General features: G+C 39.6%; 1 protein-coding gene across 6 annotated transcripts in view; it reads left to right on the forward strand.

The window, feature by feature from the left end:
• Positions 1-1,041: 1,041 nt before the first annotated feature.
• Positions 1,042-20,972, forward strand: part of celf1 (cugbp, Elav-like family member 1) — a 48,888-nt gene continuing 28,957 nt past the window's right edge. The window contains exons 1-3 of one of the 6 annotated variants that reach the window (XM_086297217.1): positions 1,042-1,399; positions 8,128-8,247; positions 14,074-14,261. In XM_086297217.1, coding sequence (XP_086153343.1) covers positions 8,144-8,247; positions 14,074-14,261 — 292 coding nt within the window. In that variant the 5' untranslated portion in view covers positions 1,042-1,399; positions 8,128-8,143. Of the gene's footprint in view, positions 1,400-8,127; positions 8,248-11,654; positions 12,095-14,073; positions 14,262-20,972 lie in introns of those variants that run through there. The other 5 variants (XM_086297201.1, XM_086297211.1, XM_086297236.1 and 2 more) reach the window with 5 other exon arrangements.

Consider the following 20,972-nt stretch of genomic DNA (forward strand, 5'->3'; position numbering starts at 1 on the left):
TATGGAGAAAAAAACAGAAGAGAAAGCAAACAACAAAGAGCAACATAATAAAAAAAACGGCACCATCACAATAAACTAGCAAGCAGTAGATATCAGTAGATACTAAATAATAAACGATATTGTGCAGCACGCAAGATAGACAGCGCACAATGTGCTTTGAGGCAGCAGCCAAGAAAGCTGTAGTCTAACTATTAATCATAGTTTTGCTAAATAAAAGGATCTGGCTTGCATCAGTCACATGATCACATTTAACCAATGATCGCCCTCGACGGCAGAACGCGCTGGTTACGAGCCGGGAACGAGCTCACAAAGAGCACGCGCATTTTTTGCGGTCCGGAGCTGTAGGAGAAACACAGACTTCCTTCATCCACCTGCTGGCCTCCAACACTTGCTAATGTTACTGAATCTGTGGAAGCTCCGCGATAGCCACCACACGAAGTAACGAGTAACGAGCCTATCTAAATCCCAGTAATGACTAACGCGTTCCTGATTTTGGCATAATAACTAGTTACCGTGCTCGTTACCACAATAATAATGTAGTTACTGTAACGCGTTACTTAATAACACGTTAGTCCCAACACTGGGTATGGCACACTCAAAAGTAAAAAGAATTTATCTAGTAATATTATTATTATAATTGCTGTAACTAAATAATTTGCCATTTATGGGATGAATAAAGTATTTGTTATTGTCATCTTCTTCACATCTTTATGATGTTTTTCCACAACTACAGTTAACAGGTGTTTCTAATTAGAAATATAGCCACTAACAACGAACAATTAATTTTTTAAGGATAACTTATATAAAGCTTTTTGATTTTAATATCTTTAGATTTCACACCTTTTTAAAAAGTTAAACATGAATATCTGTTAACTTTATTATTTTTCTATTTTCAATGGGGAAAACAACAACAACAAACAAAACTGAACCACATTGCTGGAAAGTAGGAAACGATAGTCCCTTTCTACGGACCGTACCACGTTACACTTTGAACAAGGGAATTGTCACGTGCACTTTCACCATCGTTACGGACAGAAAGGAAGAAGTAAGATCGCTTCTTTTCGTTTCAAGGAACGATTCTACATTAAGCCATTCAAATTTAAAAGGAAGCAAATATCATGCTGATGTTGGTTCTGACCGGTTCCTTTAAACCTCTCCACCCCCTTTACAGCTGTCGAATGGAAATGGTTCAGCATAAGGAGACTGCCATTTTACACAGTGACTTCTAGTTAAATCTATGAAGTGACAGACCACAAGTTATCCACACGTGTTGTGGTCAGTTTGTTTCCGAGCGGTGCAATATTTTTAAACGTCACACTGTTACATAATAAGCAAATATCCAAAACACGATTTCGCCTGTTAAGCACAAATCCAACTAACAGTGAAGTAAAGAACCCGGGTAAGTAGTTGAGCATTTTAAGTTAACTGTTGTCGCTAGCGTTAATGACACAGACAACTCACGAAGAGGCAGCTGCTGGGCTTGGAGCATAGTTTGATGGCCCGGCAAAAATATTGTTTAAGTCACGTCATGACGAGTTTGGGTTGGTTCGCGTAAGGGAGCTGTGCTTACAGTATCATTTGGTAGTAGCGATACGAATCATTAACTCACTTGAAAGGTTTGTGAATATGTGCACATAAATATGTCCAATATAAATGTATGTATTGTACAAAATACACATACATGTGACGTCACCGAAAGCGGAAGTCACCCCTGCCACCTCTCTCGCAGTAATAGTGGACTTTTTTTTATTTAAGTCTGATCTGTTAAACTGTTAAGCTTCTCTGCACCAGGCAACAAGACCGCCTCCCAGCTTTAATAGCAAGCTCGAGTTTAGAAGATATATAGCCAAGAGGTCTGAGCTAAACCTTTGATCCTCTGGAGTGTATCACTTCCTGTATTAGTGTAAAGCAGAGAATCATAGCATGCTGCATGGATGCTACTTGTACTGCAGTAAACAGCCAGCACCAAAACATATTTTGGACAGCTAAAGTCAGCAGTTTATCTTCAGGCTGTTTTTCAGGGTTCAGTCTTCTGCTGGTCAGCTCATTGGATTAAAGTTAATGTAGTAAAAGAGAGAAAACTGTATAATTCTGAATTATACTAATGCATGAAGCATTCACACAGCAACCTGAGGTAACTGATTGTTGCTGAGGTAAAGTTGTTTGTTTTTGTCAGAGAAGTCTGGAATTAACATCTCCAGTAAAATAAAAAAATGCTGTGTGACAGCAAGTAAAGTGGTGAATGTACTCTTAATATAACCAAAATAACTGTTTACTATCTTGATAATCAATCATCCAAGTAAGGAAATCACAAAAAGTTGATACTGTTCATTTGGAGGTAGCGTTTTCAGCAGGAGAAACGTTTTGTCACTCGGCCGAGTGCCTTCTTCAGTCTCGGCTGACTGCAGATTTCCCCAACCTGACCACTGATCAGTGGCCATGAGTAAGATTCACAGAGTTTGCAATAAGCTACCCCTAGGCCAACTCCTCAATCTAGAGATGGTCTTTCTCTTTTCACGTAAATGGCCTCTTTGACTCCCCAATCAAACCAGCGTTCCTCCCTGTCCAGGATGTGTACATCCTAACCCTTTAAAGAGTGGCCACTGGCCTGAAAGTGTAGACTGCTGAGTAGAGTAGAGCGATATGACCAAAAATATTTATCACAATATACATTTGAAAATTTGCTATAACGATATAACTGACGATATAATTGAGACTAGACAAAATACTTTACAACTCCACAACTTTATTAGTGCAAAATAAACCATCAATGTATTTTCACTTAAACAAGCAGCTGTTTTTTGCATTAAAGTTATATAAAAAGGTAACAGTGCAAATGCAAATTCCTTGCTGACAGTTTAACCTAAAGGCATTTCCAGTGGACATTGCACCACTTGATGGGTTGTCGGAGCATTACGTCTATCGTAGGGAGGAGCCTCGCGGAGTGATACGTACTGTGCTTCAACATAATATTACCGTATTGCGTGTGTATAACCTCTTTTTAAGTTTTGTGGCTATTATATACTAGGACTGTTCGATATAACGATATATATCGGATGACGATATTAAAAACGTCTATAGTTTCATTTTACGCTATCGTTTGTTTCGTGGTGTCGCAAAATAAACTGTTTACGACAATATTTTTTCATCATTTTGATGGTCACTGTAGTGGCTGTATTAATTTCCTAAAGTTCTCTCTTTCTCTTATATTTAATATAACCACACTACGGACGGACAAGCGCCCGTTTTTATGCGTTGTCGTTAGCAACAACGACGGTAACACCATCGCATGTCCGCTGGTTTATGTTCCACATAAACCTTTCACAATAAAGCTCAAGATCCTGTTGAGACTTTTCAAAATAAACCGAATCACTCTCACGAGATTCACAGAATTTACAGAAAATGTTACATTTTTGTGATTTATATCGTTATCGGGATGATAGAATTCTTATATTGGGATATGAGATTTTGGTCATATCGCACAGGCCTATTATATACTGTTATGCTGACAATATGTCGGCCAATGTCCACTGGAAATGCCTTTAGGTTAAACTGTCAGCAAAGAATTTGCATTTGCACTGTTACATCTTTATATAACTTTAATGCAAAAAACAGCTGCTTGTTTAAGTGAAAATACATTGATGGGGGTTTTTTTGCGCTAATAAAGTTGTGGAGTTGTAAAGTATTTTGTCACGGTTTGGCATGGCTGACCGTGGGGGGTGTAGGGAAGGAGGACCCAGGCGCGGTGCTCTGTGTGCGAACAGTGCGTTTATTTACAGTGTGTGGTACAAAAGAACAATAAATCCCCGTGTTTTCCCCAGACTCCCGTGTCGTCCTCCTAGTGCTCTCTGCTCCCGTGTCTGCACTCCCGGTGCTCGCTGCTCTTCAGGCCTTCCACGCTCCTCCTGCGGGAAACAATAGCGGCAGCTGTCAGGACACTAAACAATGGCAGGCATGCACTTAACGACGAAACCTAAACTGGGTGACTAACGTGGAGTCTCAAGCAATGATCCCAGCTCCAAGACTCTCTTAAGTAGCTCCCCCGACGAGGCCTGATCAGCAGCAGGTGTGTGGCTTCGGGTGTGGCCAGTCCCCTAGCAGGGCCACCCCCCCCCCCCCCCCCCCCACAAGTGCTCAGACACACAGCCACCCACACACATATGTACAAGCATAGAGAAGGGGAAGCAACACCAAAAATACATAATAATATAACAGGTCCATGACTGCCCAGGGGTCCTGGGTCGCCCAGTCCAGGACCCCTTGCTGTCATCGGCTTGACTTTGTATCTCAAATTATTCAAATGTTTCACCTTCCTAAGGAACATTATGAAGGTGCTAAGAAAAAAAGGCAAAGATGTGGTTGTCGGTGGCCTAACCAACTTCAACTTCATTTGTATGGTACATTTAAAACAACTATTGTTGACCAAAGTGCTTTACAGGTTCAGCAAGTGAAAACAGTGATAAGGGACAATAGAAATAATGACAAGACAGATGTGGAGCACTAGTAGTGATTCAGGGCCTGACAATGCAAGCGTGTCAGCAGCATTTGCAGCTGATATTTAGTTGTAACTCAATGGCCTAGGCATTTTTAAACAAGAACATTTCCCTGGGAACTACTAGACTATTTGGGAAATTTTTGACTATTGTGGCAGATTATTGACACACTATCATTTATTTTGCTGTTGCCTTTAACTTTATAGGTTTTCCTGTTTCTACAGTAACATTTAATTGTCTGGAAGTCAGTAGCATGCTCTCTTTGCTGCATTTCAGTTGTGGCAAGCAAACAGCTTCTGGATATGTTACACCCACCACTGATGGTGGTGGTAGACTGACTAGTGTGCAAACTGGTAAAGACTTGACACAGTAATTAAGATCATTAATGTGGTATTGTAATCATTATTTCTTTTAGACCACAGTCATTTTAATGTTTTTGTGAATTGCTGGGTTATGAATAATTTGTTAATGTTCAGTTGTTTGCCAAGTTAGCTTGCTTCCTGTGGGTTGCCATCGTTAGATAAAGTGATTAGATTCCTAATCACTGAAGTCAACTTAGCTTGAGTGTCTAGTGGCTCTAGCATATTGATTTATGTGTTGGATGTCTTTGTAAAAAAAATTTTTCTTTTTTTTAAACATATTTGTTTCAGGGCTCTAGACTAACCTTTTGCCATGGTTGCACTGGAGCACCTAACTTCTTTTTTTCTTAGGTGCACCCAAATGTTTTAACCACATCGCTTAACACCGCAGCTTTACATGTTCACTTTTTAAAAAAAATTGCTGTCCATACTAGAGATGGACCGATCCGATATTACGTATCGGTATCGGTCCGATACTGACCTAAATTACTGGATCGGATATAGGAGAAAAATAAAAAATGTAATCCGATCCATTAAATATCACGAAAGCACCTCACAAAACTTGCAACACGCCGAGAAGTAAAGCAAGTGTGTAAGTCCATCTCTGAATGTAAAGCATTCCTGCGTTAAGCTTAACAAACGATATATGGAGCGACTGCCTCTCCTGCTGCTACTTCAATCATGAAACTGCTTAATGACCAGCTGATCGGCTTTTCTGTTGCGAGTCCGTGTCTGTTGTTTGCTTTTGGCCCACTTTGCACCAGAAAGAGGAAACCAGCAGCTGAACAACAGCAGCACGTTTAAGCTTGATCAGCTGTTGTTAGAATGTATTTAATATTACTTTCTACTCGAGGATCTTTTTCTACAGCTGACGGCTGGTAACTGTGCAGGGGCGGAGCTAGCAAAGTTTAGCCAGGGGGGCCGATAGGGCATTAACAGGGAAAAGGGGGCACAAAGACATACTTTTCTTTCTTATTCTCATTTAAAATGTCGAGCTTTTAATAAATAATTATCTGACACCCAAAGTTTTAATTTGATGTAAAATGAATAGAAGTCCATTACTGTATATAGTGACTATTAAGTCTAATATATATATACCTAACTAATATATAAGCTATAGTACTAATATGTAAGCTATAGTACTTTTTCCTTTGGGAAGGTACCATCTGTGCAGTGTGCAATTTTGTTGAAGAAAGATGTTGAATCTATTTAATATTTTAATATATTGAAAAATAATTGATTTCTGTGCATTTTTTTTCACACTGCATCAAATTAAGGTTGATTACGTCGATTAAGCATCATGAGGTGGAGCGTGAGGGGTGGTTCCCTATTTTGGGGCAGGGATAGCTCAGTAGGTAGAGTGGTGGCCCCATGATCGGAAGGTCGGGGGTTCGATTCCCCTGAACAGCTACCCTGAGGTACCCCTGAGCAAGGTACCGTCCCTACACACTGCTCCCCGGGCGCCCAATGGCTGCCCACTGCTTCACTGAGTGAATGGGTTAAATGCAGAGAGGGATTTTCCCCACGGGGACCAATAAAGTACACTTTCTTCTTTTATTTATTTATTTTTGTTGTTGCTGGGAGTTGGAACCCTATTAGTTAGGTTGCTTAATATTTACGCTAAGTACTCTTTAAAATACCAGAATAGGGAGGATGGTGTAGGTCTAAGTTTATTAGATTGATCAGTATTGCTGAACTATGAAACATTTTTTTTGCATACAGGTATAACAGAATAGCTTTAGTGTAGTTGTTGTTTTAAACTTGAGTATGAACTTATACAAAATGCAGCAAGATATTTAAAAACAGTTTTGTTGATTAAAAAACACTATATCGGATTCATATCGGTATCGGCAGATATCCAAATTTATGATATCGGTATCGGACATAAAAAAGTGGTATCGTGCCATCTCTAGTCCATACTGGCAACATTGATTTGTAAAGGATTAACTAACAATCTTGTTCTTTATTTGGAGCACATTTCTACAAGAAAGATAAGTTACCATATTTTTTGGACCCTAAAGTGCACCAGATAATAAGGCGCATGAAACCAAACAGTCAGATAAGTCAAACTTTACTCAACTCATTCCTCCACTTCTGTACCATTGATTCATTAATGTTAAATTCTGTCACAGCAGCATGTCTCTTAACAGGTGCCATTTTGAGGTCCCTATACACACACAATATGGTAATATTATGTTGAAGCGCATATTAATCTGTGAGGCTCCAGTAGGGCTGGGCCATATCATATTGTTCAACAGTAATACCGGTATAATGTGAGGCAATGATAATACAATGAAATATCGCGATAGAATATGGGTAAAACGCGCATGCGCAGTGCCTTTGTTTTCATACGCACATGGCGGCGACAGTGAATGAGAAGGGGCGAAAGTGGATCGTTGAATGAAACAGGTGAACCAGAATTGGTTTGTAAAAATGCTGCAGCTTCAGTGGTGCGGAACTGGTTTGGCTTTCGTCCGTCAGATACACAACAAAGCACATTTTTTGGTAGAGCATGCAAGCGGGCCGTCGTTATTACCGAACTGATTTTATGAACACGGCGCTGAAAAATCTGTCAAAAATGTTTTAGTACAACTTTGCTAAGCTACGAAGCCGCACCGCTTGATGGATTGTCGTAGCATTACGGCTGCCGTAGTCGGGAGCCTTGTGCATTGTGTGTGTGTGTGTATAACCTCTTTTTAAGTTTTGTGGATATTATACGTGGTTATGCTGAGGATATGTCGGCCAGTTTCCACTGGAAATGCCTTTTGGTTAAACTGTCAGCAAGGAATTTGCATTTGCACTGTAAAATGTTTATATAGCTTTAATGCACATAAAAAAAAAAAACAGAAACGAAAGGATATTAAGTGCGCCTTATAGTCCGAAGAATACGGTAATGAAAATGTTCCTGTGCTTAAAGTGCTTCACTGAGCTGAAATTTAAACTTAAAATGTCTCAAGATATATAAAATGAAGTCCAAATTAAAAGTGCCTCAAAGACTTCGAACTGAAGATCTCAGTATCTGAACATCTTACCTTGGGCATCAACATCTGAGAGGTTCCGCTATTGACTATCTCTCATTGGTTTAGACCACGATATGGAGCAGCAGCACGGAGTTGGTGTGGCGGTGCTTCAGCAGCCCTCTAAGCAGCTTTAAGCGGCCCTCTAAACGCGACCAAATTGGCCGAACTCCTAGAGCCTTGTGTTTGTAATTGGTTTCTTTTGTGTCTTGTCCTGATGTGTCTCTTGTGTGTATGTGTGGGTTTGTGTTTTACTAGTACTACTAGGCCTTGGATGGATAGCCTTGACCCTGAAACACTGTATGTGTCTCAAGAACACACTGGTCTGCCCTCACATGTCCTTGCTACCGTGGAAGGTCCCAACCTGGAACTGAGGGGGTAAGTGTGTGTGTGTGTGTGTGTGTGTGTGTGTGTGTGTGTGTGTGTGTGTGTGTGTGTGTGTGTGTGTGTGGATATGGAGCACCATAACTACTCTGCATCCAAAAGTCCACATTAGCAAAAATGCACTGGTTGCTAATGAAGACTAGCTAACATAGTTAGAGGAAGCTAAGAGCAAAAGATGCACCAGTTGGACACATTTCACAGTTGCTGTTGCCGTTTCCTTGTTTGCAATAGTTTGTGGTCGATGTCCAAACCACTGTTTGGAAAAGTTTCATCAGAAGCACCGTTCTTTTCAACTTTTTCTCACCTTTCTTTCACCTCTCTCTCTCTCTCTCAATGTCTGTCATTACATTAACTTTGCATTTTTTGCACTTAAGATAACAAGTTACTGTCTACCGTCTTGATAGTGTCACCTTCAACTCATCTCTGTCTTTTCTTCTTCTCTTGTGTGTTTGCATGCATGTATGTGTGTACACACACAAAGTAAACTAAGAACACAGAAAAGCAATAAAGCAGCACTAATGTAAATGACAACAAAGTGCGGTAAAGACTCTTAATCTAAGCTGTAATTAAGTAAGTTGCGTGAATATGCACAACTGCATGAATATAACGCAAATAAAATTTCCCGGAGGAACCCACCCAAGGAATTAATAAAGTTTCATCTAATCTAATCTGAATAATATAAAATCTGATACCAGCGTTAAATTATTAAGGTGTATTGGTGTATTTATTATTTTTGCATAGAACCATCAAATCCACTTTTTGTCAAATTAAATGCTTTAAAGATCTGGTCCACATCAGAACTGCACAAATAATCTATAAAGCAGCAAACCAATATTTGCTGCAAATAAGATCAAATCATCATGGCCTGATAGGAATCCTTATGTTCAGCTAGCCTGTCGCAATAACTAATGTAAATATCACAGCATTTAAGTCACAGATAAAGTAAAAAAGAAAGGGCATCATTATATATTGTCATATTTTCGCTCAAAGTGCTTTATTATGCCTCATTCACTGATTCACACCCATTAATACAAGCACTTCAGATATACTCACAGTTTGTTGAAATCACACATTTATTATCTCATATTAATTATGCACATCAAAGCTGACCAAGAAAACCGCCTTCATATTTTTCTGTATTTTACCCTCAGTTATTTTGACACAAAGGAATCTGCTGTGATGCTCACACCTTTAACGCTGGTTTGAGGGCGGAGTCAAGGAGGCCATTTACGTGAAAAGGGAAAGACCATCTCTGAATGGAGGAGGGGGCCTAAGGGTGCATCTGTCAACATCTTACAATGCTGTGATTGCAGCCATTCCCCAACTCTCTGTGAATGGGACTCATGGCCATTGATCAGTGGTTGTTGATCAATGGTCATGAGAATTTGCATAATTATGATTAAGGAACTGACCTCCCAGCCCATTGTTCCTTCAGTGGGCTGGTTTCAGTCATTATGCAAATTTAAAGTCACTTGGATGAGTGACGAAACCTTTCTCCCACAAAACGCTACGTCCAGATGAACAGAATCAACTTTTGGAGAGGTGAAAATACTAGTAGTGCTAGCTGCACGGCGTCAACACATTAACGAGGTAACCGCTGACGCTAACCGCGACGCTAACGTGTTGACGCTCCACGCATGGGGCATTCCGCGGTAACTCGTTAACGGAGATTTGCCGCGTTAATACGGTTATGGTGTTATGGTATCATTTTAACGAGAGTAACGGTGCAGCACTAAAATAGTAATCTCCAAACGTTTTCTTTTTTATCGACCAGCTCCTCTTTGATAGCTGCCGTCTCCATCTTGTCGTTGCCTGCGGGTGAAGCGATGGGGGAGGTGGAGTTGTGTCCAGTGAAGGAGAGAGGCGAGGCAGAGTAACGCAGCGTAGAGACAAAAGTGGACGAAAGAGAGGCAAACTTGCGGTTCCACAAGTATAATTATTATGTAACATAGACTATATCGATATAAACGATATTGTCACATCTCATGTCTCGTATAAAAATATATCGATATATTTAAAAACTCGATATATCGCCCAGTCCTAATTCCACCATCATCTTTCTGTGTGGATTTTGCATGTTCTCCTGTGTTTTCGTGGGTTCTTTTGCACTGTCCACTTCCTGCTGTGACAAAACAAATTTCCCACGTGTGGGACTAATAAAGGTTATCTTATCTTCTCTCCAGTAGAGCAGGGCGATATGACCAAAAATATTTATCACGATATACATTTGAAAATTTGCGGTAACGATATAACTGACGATATAATTGACACAAGACAAAATACTTTACATAAAATCGTTTCGAGGTCAGTAAACACAACCAGAGTTCATACATAAGGCACACGGGATTATAAGGGGCTCTGTCGACTTTCAGAAAAATCAAAGGATGATTTTAAGTGCACCGTATTTTCCAAAACAACACGGTAATAACGATGGCCCGGTAGCATGCTCTACCAAAAATAGTGCTTTGTTGTGTATCTGACGGACGAAAGCTAAACCAGTTCCACACCACTGAAGTTGCAGCATTTTTACAAACCAGTTCTGGTTCATCCATTTCATTCAACGATCCACTTTTGCTCTTCTCGTTCTGCGTCAACGCCGTGTGCGTATGTAAACAAAGGCACTGTGCCTTGCTGGAGGGGAAAAGTGAAGACGCCCATGCAGAGTGCAGCATATGTAAGGAATAACAGACGGGTGTGTTTTAGTCTGATCCAATTTGTCTTTTAGACAGTGGAGGAAAATGTGTACTGTCTTACATTGTGTCGAAATGAAGGCACAGAGGTCAAATGCTGCCTTTTGCAGATTCGGTCTGTTTATTTTTTTTAAATTTGTAGTAAATTATTGCCTGGTTTGTTTGTCACTGTATTAATATAGTTGTGCTCAACTAACAGTGTCTTTTTTTTGTTTCTTTGTTGAGGACTTATGTGGGCCAAAGCATGTTTTTATATTAAATTATAACATGTCAGTAAACTGTATGTCCCTTGATATAATTATTTTCCAGTGTAACCCTTGGTGAACTTAATTGTTTGTGTGTAGCTGTGAGTTTAGGCTGCACACACAAAGGCGTTATTTGATATTGGTTCATGTATATCTTTACACACAAAAATCACACACAGACCTGTGCAGCATGTAAGACAACAGCGAAAACACGGGCCCCTCAGGCCGGAACCTAATTGTTACTCTTGGTGTAGCTAGTCCAGGGATTAGCTGCTGGCTGGGGAGTACTATTCACTCCCCTTTTCATTCCCTCTGACCACTGGGCCTTATCACCATCAATCTGACACCTTGTTTATCTGACGCTGCAGCCAGATTTGCTGGCCTAGGAGAAATGTTCACAAAGGCCCTGGATCATCAGCACTTTGATTGTGGTCATTCATATGGCTATTACGCACTCTAGTCCCAGTTATCCCAGCATCCCTCTGTTTCCATGAACTACATGCAGTTTTTAGTCTCTGTCCCAGAGCCTGGTAAGCTAACCTGAAGGCCTGCCAGTTTGTCTCTGACGTTTTTGTTCTTCTTTCATCTCAAACATAAGTGTCCCTTTACTTGATTTTTTTTTTTTTTGGTTTGTTTTTGTGTTCAAACACACGGGTTTTCATGTGGATTGGTTTATTTTTTTCCCTCTGGTTTTTTGCACACTGCTGCCCTATGACACCAGTCCTCGGGGACTTAACAGCAAGTGTGCAATCTGGAGTTTGCCTCTACCTTCTGATCGCCTTGTGAGTTTACTTCCATTGTGCTGAAGAAGAAGAAAGATACAGGTTTTATCAGCATGGCTTCTTTTAAGCTGGATTTTCTCCCAGAGATGATGGTGGACCATTGCTCTTTAAATGCTAGTCCTGTGTAAGTAACCCTTCCTAGCCAGGTTCATTATTCCAGGTGCCTCTTGAAGTCAGCTGGAAAGAATTGTAGTGGAGTGTACATTTAGCAATAAATATGTGTACTACAAGATAGTGAAATTCCTCAGAAGTCCCGATTTCAACATCTTTTTTTTTTTTTGTTATATATATACAAGACATTCAGTGTTTGTGTCGGCAGTCTATGTATATGCTTTTATTTAAAGCTGTATTTCCTTTTATAGTGAAAGAGTTAAAAAATAAATACTTAAAAAAAACTAATTATGCGCTCCATCAAATATGCATTCTGTTTAACAAAAAAAACGAGCTTGTAGGTCTTTCACTACATGGGTTCCTTAAAATTTCAGCAAAAAGTCTTCCCTGGAAAAAAAGTCCAGATTATTGTCAATAATGGAATTTGTATTTAAGCAGGAGTCCACTATGTGTATGTTACTGGCATAGTGCAGCCTGAACTTTTCTGTACATAACCTGATAAAGATGGTGTGAGATCGCAAAAGCCAGCGCAGCTTAATTAGACATTAAAAATTCCTTAGTGCATTGTAAGGCTAGTACAGGTAATAATCTGTAGTGCTTTGATTATTTTAGTAATTGAGTGTTCTATCGCTTATTCCATTTGAAATCACATAAGAAGTACTTGTGCATTAATTAATAAGTAATAATAAATATTCAGGATAGGAAAAAGCCCCACAGGGCAGCGTGTAAAATGGGTGGGCAGCGTGCAAGGTCCCCTGTGATGACCCTGTTTTTCCTGAGACAGGAGGATCTGGCAATGGCCTCCAGGGCTGGCAGAGGGCTGCCTTTTGGGGCATTGTTAATAACCCTCTGTGCAGCCTTCCTGCTCTCAGTATTGGCCCCTGTGTACCAAACTCCCAGGCAGTAAGAGAGCATGCCCTCCACTGAGGAGTGGTAGAAGGCCAGCAGCAGCTTCTGGTCTTCAGACTGAAAAAAGCACTTTCTTTCAAACAATACTCGACGAGGAATATATCCTCCACACCGCTGCCCTGCCACCAGCCTGAGTGGATGATACAAAACAGGACTGATTAATGTTTTCATGTTGTTTACACCAAATTCTGACCCTACCGTTCACAGCAGACATTGACTCAACAGACCATTAGAATTGCTTCAGTTTCCTTGTTCTTGTTTTGTTCTTATCTGATAGGAGTGGCACCTGGCATGGTTTTCCGCTGCTGTAACCCATTTCTTCCAAGATTAGGCGTGTTATGTGTTCACAGATGGACTTCTTAATATCACGGTTGTTTACCTTAGTGGGCTTGTTATTGAATTAATGTTGGCTTCGTATCAGATTGAAGCAGCCTGACTATTCTGCTCCGATCTCAGGCATAAACAAGAAATTTTCACCCACAAAACTGCCGCTCACTGGATATTTAAAATTTTTAGACCATTCTCTATAACTTAGAGAGCTGATTGAGCAAATTAGCAGTATCTGAAATACTTAGAACAGCAGCATCAAAAACCGTCCACATTAAGTCACTTAAATAACTTTTCCTCACCGTTCTGTTGCCTGGTTTGAACTTCAGTGCATCATCTCGACTCTGTCTACATGCTGGAATGCATTGAGTTGCTACCATGTGATTGGCTCACTAGTTATTTGCATTAATGTGTCGTTGATCAAGTGTATCTAACAAAGAGGCGAATGCCCTAAGCGCCTTGAGATGACTGCTGTTGTGATTTGGTGCTAGATGAGTAAAATTAAAGTGAAATTAATTCAATTAACATATTTTGTGTCCCTTTCGTGAGTATTCATAGAATTAATCAGTAAAAACCACAATCAGTCATTTATGCTCCTAATCAGAGGTGATTTTAGAGAAATGTGTGAAAATGTGACCATAGCCACTTTCTGTCAGACCCTAATCGATAAATGTTGTACATGTACACTATTGTTTAATGCATACTTTTAAGTTTGTTTCTAGCTCCAATTTAATGGACGGTTGTCTGTCTTTCTAGTGGGAAGAAGATGAATGGGTCCCTGGACCACCCTGACCAACCAGATATTGATGCCATTAAAATGTTTGTTGGACAGATTCCCCGGTCTTGGTCGGAAGAGCAGCTTCGTGAACTGTTTGAACCTTATGGAGCAGTCTACGAGATTAATGTTCTCCGAGACCGCAGCCAGAATCCACCGCAGAGCAAAGGTCGGCGGCATGTAGTTATACTCACATAAGGTCATTAAGAAACAGCAAATATCCAGATGAGAGAGGCCTAATGCAACAGCTGTATTCATTCTGAACCTGTAGTAGTCTAATATGTCACCCTTAAATGTAACTTCTTTGTCACAATTACAAACACAATTTGTTCAAACTAAATGGGCTGCAGTAGGGATGGGCAATATAAACGATATACGATATAAACGATATAAATTTGGCCAACGATAGAGATTTTGACTATATCGCTCTATCGCGATAGCGTATGTTGATGATGTCATCAAGCTGCGCCTGTTTTGGTCGAAAGCATCGCAGCGGCTACAACCATTATCATCTGCAAATTATGGCGACAGTCACAGCAAAGAGATGAAGCACTGTTGAAATATGGGGAAAGCCAAAAACTGCGCTTCCTCCACTTCCGTAACATTGATTCATTAATGTTGAATTCTCTCACAGCTGTTCTGTTCCCATGTTGTTGCAGTATATTAATGACTAACCTCGTATTGTGGATGAATAATCTCAGTTGTTCTCCTGACTGAAGTTTGGCCCGTGTAGCATCCTGCTATGCGATTGCATTTGTCCCTGACCACCAGAATCCCTCACGTTAACTTTTAATGAGTGGAAAAAAAGTTGGCGTTCATCCTCCAGCTTCACTGTGCTAATGTTATGCTAACATAGCTGTGTCGCTAGCAATCACGTAGCACAACATTATATACCAGCTAGTCCAACTTCAGTAACCCTACAAACGTCACTGCTGTTTAGTTTTCTGTCTTCATTTATGTTGGAAGTGATAGCAGAGCTGTACGTTTGAATTAGTTTCAAAAATCTCTCAGTCAGAACATGCTATGAAATGTTTAGGTGGAAACTAGCGAGCTAACTTCCTGCTAACTTCTAACTCCGTTAAATTTAAGAAATTCTGTTTTCATGGATGCCTGGATGTTAAACTTAATTGTTACACCTGGTAAAGCAGCAACGCTGATGATTTAATTAAAGATGAAAGAATTTAGACCGTTTTTAACTCTTAGTGTTGGTTTGACTTTGGGAAGTGGACGGAGTTTTGGACCCAGATTACTCTGCGAAGCTCCTCCCTACGGCAGCCGTAATGCTCTGACGATCCATCAAGCAGTGCCGCTTACCAAAGTTGTACTAAAACATTTTTAACAGATTTCTGCAGCCAAAATCTGTTCGAGGTCAGTAAGCACAACCAGAATTCATACATAAGGCACACTCTCGATTTTTGAGAATATTAAAGGATTTTAAGTCCTTATAGTGTGGAAAATACGTTATACAGAAGAAAAGAATATATCGCGATATATATTGTTACCGCACATGCTTCAAATTAGATCGCGATATGAATTTTAGGCCATATCGCCCAGCCCTAGGCTGCAGTCTTCAGGTCAGATGACACCTGCCGAACAGGTGCTGGCATTACATTCATAAGGAGAAAATTTCTACATCAACAGCCTGCAAGTATGAGTTTTGGGGGGTTGGAATTAGAGATGGCACGATACCACTTTTTTATGTCCGATACCGATACCGATATCATAAATTTGGATATCTGCCGATACCGATATGAATCCGATATAGTGTTTTTTAATCAACAAAACTGTTTTTTAAATATCTTGCTGCATTTTGTATAAGTTCATACTCAAGTTTAAAACAACAACTACACTAAAGCTATTCTGTTATACCTGTATGCAAAAAAAAATATTTCATAGTTCAGCAATACTGATCAATGTAATAAACTTAAACCTACACCATCCTCCCTATTCTGGTATTTTAAAGAGTACTTAGCGTAAATATTAAGCAACCTAACTAATAGGGTTCCAACTCCCAGCAACAACAAAAATAAATAAATAAAAAATAGGGAACCACCCCTCACACTCCACCTCATGATGCTTAATCGACGTAATCAACCTTAATTTGATGCAGTGTGAAAAAAAATGCACAGAAATCAATTATTTTTTCAAGAAATATTAAATAGATTCAACATCTTTCTTCAACAAAATTGCAGACTGCACAGATGGTACCTTCCCAAAGGAAAAAGTACTATAGCTTACTAGGGTATATATATTAGACTTAACAGTCACTATATACAGTAATTGACTTCTATTCATTTTACATCAAATTAAAACTTTGGGTGTCAGATAATTATTTATTAAAAGCTCGACATTTTAAATGAGAATAAGAAAGAAAAGTATGTCTTTGTGCCCCCTTTTCCCTGTTAATGCCCTATCGGCCCCCCTGGCTAAACTTTGCTAGATCCGCCCCTGCACAGTTACCAGCCGTCAGCTACATAGAAAAAGATCCTCGAGTAGAAAGTAATATTAAATACATTCTAACAACAGCTGATCAAGCTTAAACGTGCTGCTGTTGTTCAGCCGCTGGTTTCCTCTTTCTGGTGCAAAGTGGGCCAAAAGCAAACTAGAGACACGGACTTGTGACAGAAAAGCCGATCAGCTGATCGTTAAGCAGTTTCATGATTGAAGTAGCAGCCAGAAGAGGCAGTCGCTTGTTAAGCTTAACGGAGGAATGCTTTACATTCAGAGATGGACTTACACACTTGCTTTACTTCTCTCGGGGATAACTTTGTCGGAGATGAAATGCCGGGTTGCTAGCGAAGCTCCAAATGCTATCCAGACCACCAACAGGTCCCGCATGCCACAGCCGCTCTATCACGTGATGCATACTGCTCCGACGTGCTAACGTTCTGAGGTGAGTTACGGCGTGTTGCAAGTTTTGTGAGGTGCTTTCGTGATATTTAATGGATCGGATTACATTTTTTATTTTTCTCCGATATCCGATCCAGTAATTTAGGTCAGTATCGGACCGATACGTAATATCGGATCGGTATCGGACCGATACCGATACGTAATATCGGATCGGTCCATCTCTAGTTGGAATTATGGGGGACTCCAATTCAGTGACCCTTGGTCACTAGTGGAAACAGAAAATTTGCAATTTTTCTGAAATTATCTTAACCATTGCAGAGCTGTCCCAGATATACTAACCCATGCCTCTCTATCAAAATGTGATGGTTGATTGTTGTGTCAATGTCAGTCACAGTATTTAAAAGCTCATCTAAAGAGGTTGGTATAAATGAAGATAAAATGTTACTGTAGGGGTAGGGTAGGTGACACTGATAAAAGCATCAGGGGCTAATGTTTTGTATTTTATGGGTTTAATTTTATCCTTAAAATAGGTTTAAAATTCATAAAGTTAAAGTTAACTTCCCACTTTGAATCTGATTAAAATTTGTGTTATTTAAGAGACGGTCCGCTGTGTTAAAGAACTCTCTGGCTGTGCTTATTAGCAGTAATTAATGTTGAGAAATAGTTGGTCCATAAATATTTGGATAGAGGCAACTTTTTTTTTTAAACTGTTGTTCTGCTCAGATGCAGTTGAAGTTCAAATTTCAGCCTGAATTTAGTGAGTTGAACAAAAAGATTGTATAAAAATGTGAGAAAATAAAACACATTTTAACACAATCTTTTCATTTCACGGGCTTAAAACTAATTGAATGAATTAAATAACTGAAAATAAAATGTTAATTTCTAATACTTGGTTGAAAGCCCTTTGCTGGGAATGACAGCCTGAAGTTTTGAACTCATGGACATCACCAGATGCTGGGTTTCTTCCTCTTTAATGCTCTACCAGGCCTTTATTGCAGCAGCTTTCATTTGCCTTTTGTTTGTGAGACTCTTTGTCTGAAGTTTAGTGTTTAACTAGTGAAATGCATAATTATTTGGGTTAAGATCAGGTGACTGACTTGGACTATTTCACTTCTTTACCTTAATAAACTTCTGGCCAATCAGTTTGACTTCAGCAAACTTTAGTTTGCATTTAGCTGGATTCGAACAGACGGTCTGTCTCTGAACACCTCCGAATTAATTCAGCTGCTTCTGCCATAGTCACATCATCATTAAAAACTAGTGTCCAAGTGCCACTGCAGCCATGCACGCCCAAGCCATCACACTGTCTCTGCCGTGTTTTACAGATGATGTGGTATACTTTGGATCATGAACTGCATCTTCTTCATACTTTTTTTCTTGTCATCATTCTCATAGAAGTTGATCTTGGTCTCATCTGTCCAAGGAATGTTTTTCAGAGATGTGCTGGCTTTTTAGTTGTTTTTTAGCAGTCCAATCTAGCCTTTCAATTTTTGAAGCTTATGAGTGGCTTGCACCTTGCAGTGAACCCTCTGTATTTACTTTCATGCAGTCTCTTTATGGTAGATTTGGATAGCGATACACCTTCCTCCTGGAGAGTGTTGTTCATTTGGTTCGTGTTGTGAAGGGGTTTCTCTTCACCATAGATTTTAAGGGACTTAGAAACAAAAGTGTCTGGACTTTTCTGGAGTTTGTTGAAGACATTTTCACTTCTCATCCCAGAGCAACAGCGTTTGGGAAGGATCTCAACCCTGGATTATAGATACCAGACAGTTGGTGTCGTAAGCCACCCCCTCTGTTCTAAAATGGTCGTTCATAGTGGACATAGATGGCTTCTTTCTCAGATGAGAGGTGAAATGTCTTCAAGAAACTTAAAGAAGTCCAGATGCTTTTCTTTCCAAGCTCCTTAGACTACCGTGACCTGGATGACTGAGAACCTTCACAGACATTTCATTGGGTTTTTTTCTCTTCACTAAAATGCTGTTAGTGTACTACCATGGCCTCATTTGTCTGTTCACCTGGAAAACAGAAAGAAGAAACATGATCTAATTAAATACATAAATGGCCAGAAATAAACAAATCAGTTTCAAAATATAGAGTTAATACTGAAGTCAGGTGTTTTTAAAACAACAACAACAAAACCCTCCACAAACATCTAAAGTATGTCCATGGTTATGTGTAGGTCCAACAACATGCTGTTTAAAACCAAAAGACTTCATTATTCTGGGGATAATGGATTAAGATAAGGGAAACAAGTAAGATCATTAACATAAATGATAAAATCCCCAGCAAAAAATAATATGATTACATAAAAATACTATTGACGATTTAGAAAACAAAATTTTGGAGGTGTTTTATGCTTTAAAAAGCAGCACCTGAAAGCTACAGACTTTATCAACCTTAATAGGTGAGCATTTAAACTGTTAAACATTACAGGCAAACCTCCACCCTGCCCACTTTCTCTGGAAGGAATTAAACAATCATAAGTGGGAGGGCATAATTCACCAAATAGACCGTACTCTCCAGATTTCATCCACATTTCTGTTAAGAACAAAATCAAGCCAATAGAGATGGAGGAAAACCAGGTGTGGAGGTTGAGCACCTTGCTTTATTGCCCCATTCCACGGCCACAGGTGTGAGTGGGATCAGAGATAAAAACGCTATTGCAGAGGTTTTTTTACTGTGTCAAAAAGATGCAGAAGCGTGCATTTCAGTATCGTGGACTGCTGTTTTGGAATATCATTTGTGCCTGTGTCTGCCAAGAAAATTCTCTAAAATGTCCAAGACTATGGCGCCTTGGATAGATAGGGTTTAGAGAGACTTTTCGGAGATGCTAGATGATGTGTGTAGACCTATCTGAGGGAGAACCTGTGGCCGGAGATTAATGAGATGGGGCTGCTCTACTCACCTTTAGATGATCTGCAGACCAGGCAGAACAATCCTGAGTGCACTATTTCACAACTGGGTGATGGTTACGAGTGAGAGCATAGGAGGAGGTCCGTTGCAAGTGGAGGGAATTCTTGCTTGTCCAGGATGTTGTACCTGTTGAAGATGGAGGCTAGCTGGATTATTTATTCATTTATTTATTTATTTTCCTCGGCAGCTGCTCTTTTAGACTCTGGACCCAATGTAACTGCCATGGAGTCAAGCTGACCAGTTTCTTCAAGTTCCTAGAGATCCACGGCCGGGTGATAGGAAACTGGGATAGACTTCAATACTGTTTCTGCTGGGGCAATGGCAGTTGCACCCACTCTAACTAAGAAATCGATTAGGTTAATCCAGCCCTTTAAAACTAATGGACACGTGAGCTGTTTTCCAAGGCTGTCTGTCTTGACTACACTTTCCAATAAAGGTGAAAAAGAGAAATATTTGCAATGGTTGGAGCTGAAACGTTGTAGACATGTAGTGTGAGTTGTGGAGGAGTGGAATTTATGGAGAATTTCATGTCAGCTATCCAAGATAGAATTTTTGTTTTTGTAAAGTTTTGTTTATTAAAATAACCTTGTTGAATTTAATTTCTCTGGAATCTTGCAGCATTTTGTGATGAAAGCTGGCACACGTGTAGAGAAGGTAACCCAGAGGAGTAGTCCACTGACAATTTCATGTTTACAGTAGAGATGGCACGTTACAATATCATAAATTTGGATATCTGCCGATACCGATATGAATCCGATATAGTGTATTTTTAATCAATAAAACTGTTTTTAATATGTTGCTGCATTTTGTATAAGTTTACACTCAAGTTTAAATAAACAACAACACTAAAGCTATTCTGTTATACCTGTATGCAAAAAATACACTGCACCCAAAATATTTCATAGTTCAGCAACACTGATCTAATAAACTTAAACCTGCACCATCATTCCTATTCTGGTATTTTAAAGAGTACTTAGCAGAAATATCAAACAACCTAACTAATAGGGCTGCCAACTCCCAGCAAAAAAAAAAAAAAGGGAACCACCCTCCGCCTCGTGATGACGTAATCAACTTTAATTTAATGTACGTGTGTAAAAAAATAAATAAATAAAATAAT

Source organism: Aulonocara sp. 'chitande type north' Nkhata Bay, linkage group LG1 (assembly GCF_057382095.1).
Source record: "Aulonocara sp. 'chitande type north' Nkhata Bay isolate Kocher_YH1m ecotype deep benthic linkage group LG1, A_spYH_male_GT1.1, whole genome shotgun sequence".
In the NCBI taxonomy this organism is placed as follows: Eukaryota; Metazoa; Chordata; class Actinopteri; order Cichliformes; family Cichlidae; genus Aulonocara; species Aulonocara sp. 'chitande type north' Nkhata Bay.